General features: G+C 32.5%; 1 protein-coding gene across 1 annotated transcript in view; it reads left to right on the top strand.

The window, feature by feature from the left end:
* The first annotated feature begins 5644 nt into the window (after positions 1–5644).
* The window catches only part of psmd2 (proteasome 26S subunit ubiquitin receptor, non-ATPase 2), a 56364-nt gene continuing 45712 nt past the window's right edge, over positions 5645–16296 (top strand). The window contains exons 1-5 of the mRNA NM_200546.1: positions 5645–5790; positions 11893–11949; positions 12307–12471; positions 12671–12792; positions 16221–16296. The exon at positions 16221–16296 is cut by the window's right edge and continues 149 nt beyond it. Coding sequence (NP_956840.1) covers positions 5686–5790; positions 11893–11949; positions 12307–12471; positions 12671–12792; positions 16221–16296 — 525 coding nt within the window. The 5' untranslated portion in view covers positions 5645–5685. The remainder of the gene's footprint in view (positions 5791–11892; positions 11950–12306; positions 12472–12670; positions 12793–16220) is intronic.

Here is a 16296-nt window from a genome sequence, read left to right as displayed (position 1 = left end):
ATAAGTGTGTAATAGAAGTAATCCAAATGTAATCCAAAAGTAGTTCAATTATATCACCATAGATGTGTAATAGAAGTAATCCAAACATAGTATTGAATCATCAAAAAGTCATCTAGTAGTAATCCAATTATGTCACCATAGATTTGTCATAAAAGTACTCTAAATGTAATCCAAAAGTAGTCAGATTACGTTACCATAAATGTGTAATAAAAGTAATCTAAATGTAATCTAAAAGTAGTCAGATTGTCACCATAAGTGTGTAATAAATGTAATCTAAATGTACTGTAATCTAAAAGTAGTCAGATTGTCACCATAAGTGTGTAATAAATGTAATCTAAATGTAATCCAAAAGTATTCAGATTTTCACCATAAATGTGCAAGAAATGTAATCCAAAAGTACAAGAATACATCACCATAAATGTGTAATAAACATATTTTAAATGTAATTTAAAAGCAGTTAGATTATCTCACCATAAGTGAGTAATAGAAGTAATCCAAATGTAATCCAAAAGTAGTTCAATTATATCACCATAGATGTGTAATAGAAATAATCCAAACATAGTATTGAATCATCAAAAAGTCATCTAGTAGTAATCCAATTATGTCACCATAGATTTGTCATAAAAGTACTCTAAATGTAATCCAAAAGTAGTCAGATTACGTTACCATAAATGTGTAATAAAAGTAATCTAAATGTAATCTAAAAGTAGTCAGATTGTCACCATAAGTGTGTAATAAATGTAATCTAAATGTAATCTAAAAGTAGTCAGATTACATCACCATAAGTGTGTAATAAATGTAATCTAAATGTAATCCAAAAGTAGTCAGATTACATCACCATAAATGAAGCAGTCAGACTGTCACCATAAGTGTAATAAAAGTAATCTAAAAGTAATCCAAAAGTAGTAACATTACATTTCATGTGTAATAAAAGTAATACAAAGGATTTATTTGCGACTGTGTATAATTAATGTTCATTATTTTGTCTGCGAATCATTGCTCTTGTAGTTTCTGAAGTTTACATTGAATAGGATTACATAATAAACACAAAAGAAGAATTTTATTTGTCATGGACATATTAAATTGACTTTAAAGGTATTCATAATGTTAAAACAGATTTATACATGGTGTTTACAATATATAAATAAATGATATAGTTATATTATATTCTCCAAACTCTTAATAACATCTCCAAATATTTCTATCATGGTTTTAACAAAAATACGAACCGTTTTCAGCACTGAGTATAATCTTAAATGTTACAAACAAACACAATAAATATAACTATAAAGGTGATGCAGAATGAATGAATGATGCTGGAAATTAAGCATTTCATCACAGATATACATTTCTCTCTATATTAACACAAAAACATTTGACCAAAACTGCAATAAAATGTGACCATTTTTGATGTATCCTGATGGTGCAGAAGTGACTGCAAAGGTCTTCGTGTAAATTGATATTAAAGTCAGATTTATTCTTGTCGTGAACTCACTGGTGCTGAAGGATCCTGAATGTTTAGTTTCTCTGTGTGTGTATGTGTTCAGACAGATGCAGCAACACACACACACACACACACACACACACACACCCTAAGACACATTTTTACTTTCACACGTTTCATTTCCGTGTTTGGGGCTCTGGAGCCACCTGCTGTTTGTGAAATGCAGTGGTAGTTTGTTCTGTTGTGCAATGCTGCACTATTGCACTGTAAAGCTGGTGATACACAGTGCTCTCAGCATAAATGAGGACACCCCAGTTTTGAAAATGTATATTTTTTATCTATTTTATCCTATATTTTAGTAAAAATGTTGGTGCATTTGAACAGAATAGTTTTACTAAAGAATGATATTCGTTGTAATAAGTGTCTGGTCATTGCACATCTTTAGAAATAGAAAGAAAATTAAAAGCAATTATTGCAAAAAAAAAAAAATTACAATTACAAAAATAATGATGTTTCTCTTGATTTTTCCTGTTTATTTATAATTTAGCATTTTCCTCAAAGATATTAATTTGGGTGTACAAATGTTTGGACTGCAATCTGCAGTTGTTTTGTTAGATTAGTTCCAGTTTTGGCTTTGGTACTGACTGATCTAATGTGTATATGCACAAATATATTCTCTTAATTTATCCAGTTGAACAGTGGTTCTCAAACTGTGGTACGTGCGCTTCCTTCTAGTGGTATGCAGAGGAATCAAATATGTCATATGTGCATGCTACATATATTGCAAACTGTATCAAAAATGATTTTTATAGAAATATAAAATATAATAATATTCATTATATGACATACAGCCTATATTTCTGAGGTCCAGGCAACATTTTCAGGTGTTGATGAATTGACTACTATATGTTAATACTTTTTTAAGCACTTTTTTTACTTTTTAATAACAGTAACCACCATTATAAAAGCACATTTTAATTTAATGTGGACATTTTTTTTGTTTTTTGTTTGTTTGTTTGTTTGTTTAGTTGTTGTTGTTTTTTTTGTTTTGTTTTTTTACAAATAAGCACAGTACAGTGTTTACGTTCAGACTATTTATAATGTTTAAAGTGGCTGACAATAATACCTATTCTTAATAATAGGAATTAATCTGACACATTTTGAAGTGTACAGAGCTTTAGCTGCTTTACTGAGCTTACTGTATTTCAATACTGCTCATTATGGTGGTACTTAGAGAGACCTTTTTTTTTTTTTTTTTTTTTGAGGTGTTACTTGATGAAAAAAGTTTGAGAACCACTGCTGTAGAAAATATTAATGAAAAAAAAAAGATCTGTGACACTGTAAATAAATGAACTAGGCCTGAGGCCAGAATTATTAGCCCTCTTTGATTTTTTTTTCTTTTTTAATTATTTCCCAAATGATGTTAAACAGATTCAGGAAATTTTCACAGTATGTCTGATAATATTTTTTCTTCTGGAGAAAGTCTTATTTGTTTTATTTCGGCTAGAATAAAAGCAGTTATTATTTTTTAAATGCCATTTTAAGATCAATAATATTAACCACTATGCTATATTTTTTAAATAGTCTACAGAACAAACCATCATAATACAATAACTTGCCTAATTACTCTAACCTGCCTAGTTAACCTAATTACCCTAGTTAAGCCTTTAAATGTCACTTTAAGCTGTATAGAAGTGTCTTGAAGAATATCTAGTCTAATATTATTTACTGTCATCATGACAAAGATTAAATAAATCAGTTTTTAGAGATGAGTTATTAAAACTATTATGATTATAAATGTGAGGAAAAAATCTGCTTTCCGTTAAACAGAAATTGGGGAAACAATAAGCAGATTAAACATATATATTTAATGACAATAGTTGTCGGTTGAAGTCTCGGCTGGGCCAGTTGGCATTTCTGTGTGGAGTTTGCATGTTCGGCTTAGTCCCTTATTTATCAGGGGTCGCCACAGCGGAATGAATCGCCAACTATTCCAGCAAATGTTTTTATGCACATATGATACCTTTCCAGCCCCAAACCAGTTCTGGGAAACACCCATATATGCTCATTTACACGCACACACACACACACACACACACATGCACACACACTACAGCCAATGTAGTTCATCAATTCCCCTATAGCGCATGTGTTTGGACTGTGGGGGAAACCAGAGCACCCGGAGGAAACCCCCACCAACACGGAGAGAACATGCAAACTCCCCTCAGAAATGCCAACTGACCTAGCCATGGACTCGAACCAGCGACCTTCCTGCTGTGAGGCCACAGTGCTAACCATTGAGACATCATGCCACCCCCATTATTATCATTATTATTGTTAATATTATTATTATTATATAAAATGTTCATATTTTAAAATATATATTATGTTAAAACAATATTTACCTGAAAAATAGAAACATTTGGGACAATATTATATATTATAATTATTATAATTACATGAATGCAATAAAATATGTAATTATTTAATAAATATATTTGCTTTAATATGTTTAATATGTCTACTTTTTATGTTTGTTTCTTTTTTTATGCTGTTTATTTTTCCCTTTATTTGTTTATAAATGTATTTTCTTAATTTTTTTTATTGTTTTTTTTTTCTCCATATGGTATTTTTTATTTGGAGTACCCAAAGGAAACCCACGCCAACACAGAGAAATAGCTTATCCAACCTGGATTTAATGTTGATAGTACATCCATCTGTAAATATCACCATAGTTTTCTATAACTGCACGTTATAACTTATACCTGTATCCTGCACTTGCTGCTATTGCACTGCTGGTTAGACCTAAACTGCATTTCATTGCATTGTACTTGTACATGTGTAATAACAATTAAGTTGAATCTAATCTAATCTAACTTTGTTTTGGTCTAGTTTTTTCATTCATTCATTCATTCATTCATTCATTCATTCATTCATTCATTAACTTTTCGACTTAGTCCCTTTATTAATCAGGAGTTGCCACAGCGGAAGGAACCACCAACTTTTCCAGCATGTGTTTTACGCAGTGGATGCCCTTCCAGCCACAATCCAGTTCTGGGAAAATTATTATTATTATTATTATTATTATTATTATTATTGTTGTTGTTGTTGTTGTTGTTGTTGTTGTTGTTGTTGTTGTTGTTGTTGTTGTTGTTGTTATTATTATTATTATTTAATATATTTTATGTTAAAATAATATTTATTATACATTATTATATTATAATTATTATTTACAATTTCATATATTATAATTACAATATAATATATTATAATTATTATAGATACATTAATATATTATTTATATAATATATTTGTTTGCTTTGATATTTCGGTCTAATATTTATGTTTGTTTTTTTTTATGCATGTACATATTCTCTTTATTTTCCCTTTGTTTGTGTATGAATGTATTTTATCTTGATTTTGTTTGTTTTTTAGATTTTTTGTTCATTGTTAGTCCATTTCCACCTGGGGATACTCATCCCGAGGTCCTCGGATTATGCGGAGTCACTGATTGGACCCAAGACCAGCGACAAGATGATCCCAAGGTGTCCATAATCCTGGACCAGGCCGTATCCTGAGCTGCTGCTGCGCTGTTGGTCATGGGGGAGTGGAGAGTATGAGATTCCACTGATTCCAGTGACGCTCCAGGGACAGACGACATTGTTACATAGTAAAAGCGCTATACAAATAAAGCTAAATTGAATTGAATTGAATATAGTTTTTTATTTTGCTCAACTTTAATGAATTATTTTATTATTTTATTACAAATAAAAGAAGCATGAAGATAAATTACTTTTTATTAATATTCATATGTATTATAATACTATTATAGTACAGGCAAAAGTAAAAGAAACTGAATCATTTAACTTTATAAATTATTTTGTATAAGCAAAGTATACAAATTTGAGTACATAGGTCAAAACAAGAATGTAGACCCTGTTTTAAAATCCAAAGGAATGTTTTTAAAAACTTAAAATGATTAAAATGTTTGTTTTTACAATTATTATACATTAAAATTACCAAAACGCAATCTTAAAAGTGAGCAAAATGTGAAAAATCCTTAATGCAGTATTGTATGCGGCCGGTGTGTGGCGGTAATGCGCTGCAGTGTTGAGTGCCTTCAGCAGGTGGCGGTGGAGCGCGTGCTGTCAGTCACACTCAACACCACACAAGAAGAAGAAGAAGAAGCAGTAGCGGTAGCGGTACTAAGTCGCATTCAGAGGAACACCAGCAGCAAAACCATGGAGGAAACCGCAAAAAAGGAGAAAAAGCAGGCCGAGACCAAGGAGGAGAAGGACAAACAACCGGCGGGGAAGGATAAAGATAAGAAAGAGGAGCAGGAGCTGGTGAGAAACATGGAAAACGCACGCGATACTGACAGACAGTGAATCCGCCTGAGTCACTGCAGGCCCATATCCAACACAGTACAGCGTAAATCTGACACTAAACTGCGAAAATACCGCAGAAAACACGAAAAAACGCCATGTATTTTATTATAAGCTACTAATTCTTGCAATACGGTGATTAAACTAATATGTGTACAGTCGTGCTGTGTCATATGAGTGTATAAACACTGGGGTTCACCTTATTGAATGAGTGTGTGTGGATGTATCTTAGTTTCACTGAGGAGAAATGCCTTGGGCTTTCAAAATAATTATTTACAACACAATTTAATACAGATTTATTTTAAAAACAACCTAGGATGACCAATTTGCTTTGTAGATGCATGCTGATATATTCAGTAATTAATTATATCGTGATAATGAACATGCACAGTATTGATATCATGATCACTTCAAATACAGGGAATAATTATTTCTGTGAATAATAACTTCTAGTGTGCTTTTAAGAATATTCATATTGTATTTGAGGTGTTCATAACATGCATGGACACTTAATTGGTTAATTAGCTGAATAACATTACCACATGTTAATCTAGTGAATATGTATAGGGATATCGTATGTTAACGCAGCAATAAACACGACTAAACTTCATAAATGTGATTATAAGATGTGTAATACAAGCAGTACGGTGGTTAAACTGATCTAGGAAAGTCGTGCTGTGGCATACGAGTGTATAAACACTGGGTTTCACCTTGAATGAGTGTGTGTGTGGATGTAACTTAGTTTCACTGAGGAGAAATGCCTTGAGGTTTCAAAATAATTATTTACACACAATTTAATGCAGATTTATTAAGCTTGATTAAAAAAAAAACATAAAATGACCAATTTGCTTTGTAGATGCATATATTCAGTAATTAAATGAGTGATTAATGAACATAGTGATTAATGAACATGCTCAATATTGATATCGTGAACACTTCAAAATACAGTGAATAATTATTTATGAAGTAAACTTCTAGTTTGCTTTTTAAGAATATTCACCTTGTATTTGAGGTGTTCATAACATGCTTGGACACTTAATTAGCTTAATACTATTTTCACATGACATACTAATGACTAGTTATAGGTATGTTGTATGTTAAGGCTGGTATAAACACGACTAAACTTCATGAATGTTATTATAAGATATGAATACGAGCGATACAGTGATTAAACTAATCTATGTACAGTCGTGCTGTGTTATATGAGTGTATAAACACTGTCTGGGGTTCACCTTATTGAATGAGTGTGTGTGGATGTAACTTAGTTTCACTGAGGAGAAATGCCTTAAGGTTTCAAAATAATTATTTACAACACAATTTAATACAGATTTATATATATAAAAAAAACTAATATGACCAATTTGCTTTGTAGATGCATGCTGATATATTCAATAATTAAATATATCGTGATAATGAACATGCACAGTATTGATATCATGATCACTTCAAAATACAGGGAATAATTATTTATGATGTAAACTTCTAGTGTGCTTTTAAGGATATTCATATTGTATTTGAGGTGTTCATAACATGCATGGACACTTAATTGGTTAATTAAAAATAGTACATGTTAATCTAGTAAATATTTATAGGGATATTGTATGTTAAGGCTGCAATAAACACGACTGAACTTCATAAATGTGATTATAAGATATTAATGCGAGCAATACATTGATTAAACTAATCTATGTACATACTGCGTCATATGAGTGTTTAAACACTTATTGAATGAGTGTGTGGGGATGTAACTTAGTTTCACTGAGGAGAAATGCCTGAGGAGGTTTCAAAATAATTATTTGCACACAAATTGATTTAAAAAACAACCTAAAATGACCATTTGCTTTGTAGGCGCATATATTCAGTAATTAAATATAGCGTGATTAATGAACATGCACAATACTGATATCGTGAACACTTCAAAATACAGTGAATAATTATTTATGATGTAAACTTCTAGTGTGCTTTTTAAGAATATTCACCTTGTATTTGAGGTGTTCATAACATGCTTGAACACTTAATTGGTTAATTAGCTTAATAACATTACCACATGTTAATATAGTAAATATTTATAGGGATATCGTATGTTAACACTGCAATAAACACGACTAAACTTCATAAATGTTATTATAAGATATTAATGCGAGCAATACGGGGATTAAACTAATCTATGTACAGTCGTGCTGTGTCATATGAGTGTATAAACACTGGGGTTCACCTTATTGAATGAGTGTGTGTGGATGTAACTTAGTTTCACTGAGGAGAAATGCCTTAAGGTTTCAAATTAATTATTTACAAGTTCAACACAATTTAAATGTTAACTAATCAACTGGTCTGTATTTCCCACTGGCTGAAGGACGACTGTCTAACTCTAAATTACAACAAAACAGTTTCAATGTGTTTCTCCTCAAAAAACAGAGCACTAAATGCATTTAAAATCCAAATTGACCAAAAGGAAATTAAGGAAGTGAGTGAATTTAAATACCTAGGTGTCATCATAGACTCGAAGCTTAAATTTGATGCCCACATCAAGAAAATGTCTAAGGCTATTAAGACAAATTTAAACTGTTTTCGTATGATGAGACCATATATATCTCTTAAAGCAGCGCAAATGTTTGTGCATGCTATGATATTTTCACGTATGTCTTATTGTGAAATAATCTGGGGTCAAGCAACCCAGTCAGTTGTTAAGCCTGTAATATCTCTTTACAAACAAACTTTAAAAAGTAATGGATCAGAAACCAATAAGATGGCACCATTGTCAAATACTTAAAAAATATAATTTAAGTTTTGATAATTTTTTAAAGTTCGTTTTTAAAAAACATGTTTAAGTGTATACATGGTCTTGCTCCTAAAGTAGTTTGTGAGTTAATAAATAAATTCAGTAGTGATGGGGCGAAGACTAGAGGGGCAGTAAGTGGGAATTGTAGAATCCACAGATGCAGAACCGCTGTGGGTCAGTCATCCTTTTCGGTAAAAGGTTCACATTAGGGTTGTAACAATATACCGGTATGACGGTTTACCACGATTTGAACGTGCACGATTATCATACCATGAACAATTGCATATCAACGGTTTTAACCCTTAAAGACCGAGACTGGCGCCCGCGGCTAAAAATAAGTATTGCTCTTAAATGTTTAATAACTTTTGATCCGCTGATCTGATTCATACAATTCAAAGATTGGCATAAAGAAGAGAATCTCAGCTTTCTAGTGCTGTATATAACATTCGCGGACTTTCAGAGGCTCCGGAATCAGTGCGGTTACGTCATCAAAATTTGACAACGCTGATTTGACAAAGAAACGCTCGTCACTGTGTCTCCGGACAAATCAGACATGATACATTGATGCATTGTCCCTCCTCCATGCCCAGATTGGTTCAAACTCGCTATATCACAACCAATAAGCATAGGTTTCACTTTTGTTTGTGGACCAACACTGAGCTTTTTGAACAACACGGAATGAGAGATAGGCATACATTTCTGCGCGGCTAAATAAAACGCAAAAAAAAAAAAAAGTTTTGCATGAAATAATTCTCATACTAAGTAGTTTTGCATGCACAGCAGCACAGAAACATGACAAAACAGTGACACAGCAAAGACGAACTGCTGCTCTTGCTGTTTTCAAAAGACACAAGTGAAGATGCAGCTGTTTGTCTGCATTGCATACAACCATATCCAAATCCATATCCACAGACAACCATATCCATGCTGGCACATAAAACCTAAGGATGTTCCATATTGAATCTAGTTTCGTTATGTAACTATTTATAGTATAGTAAATATTTATATCTATTTTTTTACTGAGGATTTGCACCATGTTTATTTGGACTTTGACACATTATTTATTATTTTCTTATTTTTTTATTTGTTCATTGTACAAGTGGACACATTCTCTCACCTCAGTGGTCAAGATTAAGTCCTGAAAATCTCAACATGCTTACATTTCTTCATCACAACCTAGACTGAAAAAAACAACGCTTTAAATACATGTTTACAGCCATAAACTTGGTATTGCACTTTTGGTCTCCCATTTATCCTGCTTATAAGGAAGGACAGTTTAAGTTTATTTTTGTCTAATCTTAAAAGACCCTGCTTGTTTATTCCTTCTAATTTAATTTATTAAAATGGGATTTTTTTCAGTTTATTTTTATAAAAGACTTCTATAGTTCTATTAAAATGGTTCTTTCAAAAGTTTGTTGAAATAAAACCTTTGTTCAGTCAGAAAACGTGTTCTTATTCTTTTCAGGGTCTTTGCTATGAGAATTACTATTTAATACCGTATACCGCGAAACCGTCAAACCGCGGTATTGTTTTAGACGATTATCATACCGTAAAAAATTCATACCGTTACAACCCTAGTTCACATCTATGGAATGCCATGCCTGTTCATTTCAAGTTACAATCAGAACTCCCAGTTTTTTTCTGTAAAGCTGAAAGAATGGTTGAAATCTTTACAGCAATGTGAACATTAAGCATTACTCTTTCAGGTTGGTCCCATTTACATTTCTCTTTATCCATATGGACTTGCATCTTATGTTTATGGCTCTGTAAATATTGTACGTGTTTGCTGTATTGTGTTTTATTCTTGCCGGTTATCTTTATTATTATTATTTTCTATTATTTTTTTTTTTTATAATGTAAAGCCTAACCAGGGACGAGGGCTGCAAATTAGCTTTATGCTATATGCCCTATGTACACAACATCGGTTATCTTTGTATAACAATGTCAAGTGTATTGTCCCTGTAAAATAAACAAGCAAATAAAAAAAAAAAAAATGCAGATTTATTAAAAAAAAAAAACAAAACCTAAGATGCTTTGTAGATGGATGCATGCTGATATATTCAATAATTAAATATAACATTATAATAAACATGCTCAATATTGATATCATGATCACTTCAAAATACAGGGAATAATTATTTATGATGTAAACTTCTAGTGTGCTTTTTAAGAATATTCACCTTGTATTTGAGGTGTTCATAACATGCTTGGGCACTTAATTAGCTTAATAATATTTTCACATGATATTCTAATGACTAGTTATAGGGATATTGTATGTTAAGGCTGCAATAAACATGACTAAACTTCATAAATGTGATTATAAGATGTGTAATACAAGCAGTACGGTGGTTAAACTGATCTAGGAAAGCCGTGCTGTGTCATATGAGTGTGTATAAACACCAGCTTTTACCTTATTGAATGAACGTGTGTGAATGTAACTTAGTTTCCCTGAGGAGAAATGCTTTGAGAATTTAAAATAATTATTTACACACAATTTAATACAGATATGTTTTTTAACTCTATTTAAAAAAAGAAAAAAAACAACCTAAAATGACCAATTTGCATTGTAGACATGCTGATATATTTAATAATTAAATATATTATGATAATGAACATGTACAATGATATCGTGATCACTTTAAACTACAGTGAATAATTATTTATGATGTAAACTTCTAGAGGGCTTTTTAAGAATATTCACCTTGTATTTGAGGTGTTCATAACATGCTTGGACACTTAATTGGTTATTTAGCTGAATAACATTACCACATGTTAATCTAGTGAATATGTATAGGGATATCGTTTGTTAACGCAGCAATAAACATGACTAAACTTCATAAATGTGATTAAAAGATATGTAATACAAGCAGTACGGTGATTAAACTGATCTAGGAAAGTCGTGCTGTGTCATACGAGTGTTTAAACACCAGCTTTTACCTTATTGAATGAATGTGTGTGGATATTAGTTTCACTGAGGAGAAATGCGTTGAGGTTTTAAAATAATTATTTACAATATAATTTATACAGATTTATTTAGCTTAGATTTATCGAGCAGTACAGTGATTAAGCTGATCTAGGAAAGTTGTGCTGTCATATGAGTGTGTTTAATCACTGGGTTTGGTGAATGAATGTGTGTTTGTAGCATTAGTCTATCGATGAGCTTTACTGGGGAGGAGTTTTTCCTGAGGTTAAAAATAATTATCTGTTGTTGTTGTTGTTACAGATTTATGATGCATGTGTGGTCGTAAATAACCATGTCTCCTCTGTATTTGTCGTGTTTGCAGTCAGAGGAAGACAAACAGCTTCAGGAGGAGTTGGAGATGCTTGTGGAAAGACTGGGCGTAAGTTTTCTTTTATTTTTTTATTGTGTATTTTAGGGCTGCACAATATTAGAAAAATCCCTGCAATGTATAGTCGAAGTCAGAATTATTAACCCCACAAAATTATTAGCCCCTGTTTATTTTTATCCCCATTTTCTGTTTAATGGAGAGAAGTTTTTCTCAGCACATTTCTAATCATAATAGTTTTAATAACTCATCTCTAAAAACTGATTTATTTTCTCTTTGCCATGATGACAGTAAATAATATTTGACTAGATATTCTTCAAGACACTTCTATACAGCTTACAGTGACATTTAAAGGCTTCACTAGGTTAATTAGGTTAACTAGGCAGGTTGTGCTTTTGTTTTGTTTGTCAGGAGAAGGACACGTCTCTGTATCGTCCCGCTCTGGAGGAACTGCGGCGTCAGATTCGCTCCTCCACAACTTCTATGACGTCTGTGCCGAAACCGCTCAAGTTCCTGCGACCACATTACGCCAAACTCAAAGACATCTACCAGAACATGACGGCAGGAGAGAACAAGGTGTGTGTGGAAAATCTGTGGTTTAAAAATTAAACAATTAGATAACAGGGTACAAATAGGAACAATGAATTGTTTGGTATCATTTAAGAATTTTGCATTATTTTACATTATTTATAGTTTATTGTACGTTTGTTGTATGTCATGTCAGTTTACGGGAAAAAATATAAAATATGGCCGTAATTCTCTTTGTGTTTGGCAGCATTTCTGTGCTGATGTGGTGTCCGTTCTGGCCATGACGATGAGCAATGAGCGAGAGTGTCTGAAGTATCGTCTGCTGGGCTCACAGGAGGAGCTGGCATCCTGGGGACATGAATATGTCAGGTATGAGAAACCTGCTCCAATCCTGAACATGCAAACATCACCGCACTGCTGGTATTGTGAACTTAAAGGTCCTGTGAAATTAAAATAAAGTTTAGATATTAGTAAAAAAAAAAGTTAGATATTAGTATCAGTATGTTGGTTTTAAGGATATCTATAGTCTAGTGCAGTGGTTCTCAAAGTGGGGGTTGGGACCCCCCGTGAGGTAGTAGGATAATGACAGGGGTTCGCTTGGTTATTTCCAAAAATCTAATTTATTTTATTAAACTATTATAATCACCATAATCTACAGCAGGGGTTCCCAAACTTTTCAGGCCGCGACCCCCAAAATGACAATGCCAGTGATTCGTGACCCCCAATATCCTCTGAGGTGGTTATAAATACAGAAACCTTGCATGCAATGGCACACACACACACACACCAATGGACCCAAGTCCATTCTTCTTTTAATTTTTTTATGTATGAGAGCTGTAAATGGGCCACAAAGTTTAACCAGGTGTTATGAAATCTGCTGCATCTGACGCTATTGCTGTGTCTTCAATACAATGCAATTACCCCAGGGGTTGCAATCCAATAGAAGTAGTAACTATAAGCTACTATAGTAACTATATATAGTATAAACGACTATTTTTTCTATTCAGAAGGTTATGGATAAAATATGGTCATTCTTATGGTTTAAAAATATAAATATAATATAAATAGATTTTTGGAAACCACCAGGCGACCCCCCTTCATTGTCCCGCGACCCCTCGGTTGGTCCCGACCCCCACTTTGAGAACCATTGATCTACAGAAGAAAAAATAAAATATGGGTTATAGTTGCATTAAAAAAACAACATGTAAATAAAAAGCCATCATTTTTAAGCCTTTCGATTTTTATTTATTTTTTTATTTTATTTTTTATTTTTTTTTGCGACTCCTGGTGTGATTACATTATATTAAAGACAACGCAAAGAAATGGTGTCAGATGCAGCAGATTGATTTCATGGCACCATGTTAAACTTTGATACCTTTAGGGCACTGATGTACATTAAAAATAATTACAGCCCACAACTGAACATGGAGGATGATCTCCAAATGGTGTTCTTCAAAATTAAACGAAAAATAGACTTGGGCCTATTTTGTGCGCCGTTGTGTGCAAGTTTTATATATTTATAACCATCTCAGAGGATATTGGGGGTCGCGAATCACTGGCATTGTTATTTTGGGGGTTATGGGCTGAAAAGTTTGGGAACCCCTGCTCTAGTGTGCTCCAAAACACTGACAGAAATTGACATTTAGAAGATCTCAACCTGATATAAACATCCAAAGCTTGCAGTTTGTCTCTTCCTCATACTTCAGTTTCTCATCAAACCTTCTGACCAATCAAATGCTCTCTATTGTCTGACGTGCCTCGCCCCCTTCTTTCCATTGGCTTTTCATTTGATGTGCTTGAGGTCTTACTGGCAGAGCTGTTTTTTAAAGGAGAGGGGCTACTTGCTCTACTGAGTGTGAATATTGGGTTTATATTGATTGTTATAAATTATTATTGATGATTTTTTTTCTTTTTCCGCATCACAAAAAGCTTTTATTAAAGTCAAAACTCTGCTAACGTTAACAATAAAAAATAACCACTAAAACTGGGAGACAAGAGAAATGACAACATCAATAATCATAATTTCTGCACAGAATTTGAGTCATTTATGATGTTTTAAAGTCTAAATGTTTTCTATAACTTGTTTTAGTTTAGTTTCATTACACAAATAAAATAATTTTTTATAATATAATGATAAAACAGCATGTTTTAAAGGTAGTTATCGCATAAGAAATATTGGTATTGTAACACTCAACAAAAATATCACACATTTCCCTGGTATTGTGCAACCGTACTACTGAGAAATATTACTTAAGCACATGTACTTACTATATGGTCAGGGTCACGATGTGTTTGTTTTAGGGTTAGTTGGATGTAAATTAGGCATAATTAATTGTAATTGCTAAAGTGAAACATTTAACAAGGCCACTTTATTTTGTATTTGTACTTTATGCGTTTATTGTCTGGAGGTGAATAGGCTGGGGGAAAATATTAAGTGTCGCCATATTACCCATGAGATTGATTATATTAAAATGGCAAAAAAGCTTTCTGATATGTTATTTAAATATGCAAATGATGCATTATTTATTCAAAAAACATTTATTTTTATTTTTTGTTGTATTTTATTCTGTTGTTGTCTATAGGTGAATTGGGTGGGGGGAAGATATTAGGTATAGCCAGATTCCCCACGAGATTGATTGCATTAAAAATGGCAAAACGCTCTCTGAAATGTTCTTTAAATATGCAAATGAGGCATTATCTATTCAAAAAAAATATATATTTTTATTGCATTTTATTCTGTTCTTGTCTGGAAGTGAATAGGGTGGAGGAAAAATATAAGGTATTGCCAAATTCCCCAGGTGATTGATTACATTAAAAATGGCAAAACGCTCTCTGAAAGGGTCTTTAAATATGCAAATGAGGCATTATCTATTCAAAAAACATTTATTTTTATTGCATTTTATTCTGTTCTTGTATGGGGGTGAATAGGGTGGGGGAAATATTAAGTATCGCCATATTCCCCAGGAGATTGATTACATTAAAAATAGCAAAAAAGCTTTCTGATATGTTGTTTAAATATGCAAATGAGGCGTTATCTAATCAACAAACATTTATTTTTATTGCATTTTATTCTGTTCTTGTCTGGAAGTGAATAGGGTGGAGGAAAAATATAAGGTATTGCCAAATTTCCCAGATGATTGATTACATTAAAAATGGCAAAACGCTCTCTGAAATGTTCTTTAAATATGCAAATGAGGCATTATCTATTCAAAAAACATTTATTGTTTATTGCATTTTATTCTGTTCTTGAATGGGGGTGAATAGGGTGGGGGAAATATTAAGTATCGCCATATACCACAAGTGATTGATTACATTAAAAATGGCAAAACACTCTCTGAAAATGTTGTTTAAATATGCAAATGAGGCATTATCTATTCAAAAAACATTTGTTTATTGCATTTTATTCTGTTCTTGTATGGGGGTGAATAGGGTGGGGGAAATATTAAGTATCGCCATATACCACAAGTGATTGATTACATTAAAAATGGCAAAACACTCTCTGAAAATGTTGTTTAAATATGCAAATGAGGCATTATCTATAAAAAAAATTTTATTTTTATTGCATTTTTTTCTGTTATTGTTTGGAGGTGAATAGGGTGGGTGGGAATATCATATGCCCCAGACGATTGATTTCATTAAAAATGGCTTTTCTAAAATGTTGTTTAAATATGCAAAAGAGGCATTATCTAATCAAATATGCATGCATAGCCAGAGAAGCTGATATGACTAACTCTCTGTAAGTTTTCTTCTGATCTGAATGATCTGACTAATCATTGCCTTAATGGTCTTTTTTTCAGGCATCTTGCAGGAGAAGTGGCTAAAGAATGGCAGGAGATCGAGGAAGGGGATAAAGCTCAACAGGAAGTCCTTCTG

Source organism: Danio rerio, chromosome 15, assembly GCF_049306965.1.
Source record: "Danio rerio strain Tuebingen ecotype United States chromosome 15, GRCz12tu, whole genome shotgun sequence".
Classification (NCBI taxonomy): Eukaryota; Metazoa; Chordata; class Actinopteri; order Cypriniformes; family Danionidae; genus Danio; species Danio rerio.
Note: the sequence above shows the minus strand (reverse complement) of the source record. Positions and strands in the feature narration are given on the sequence as shown.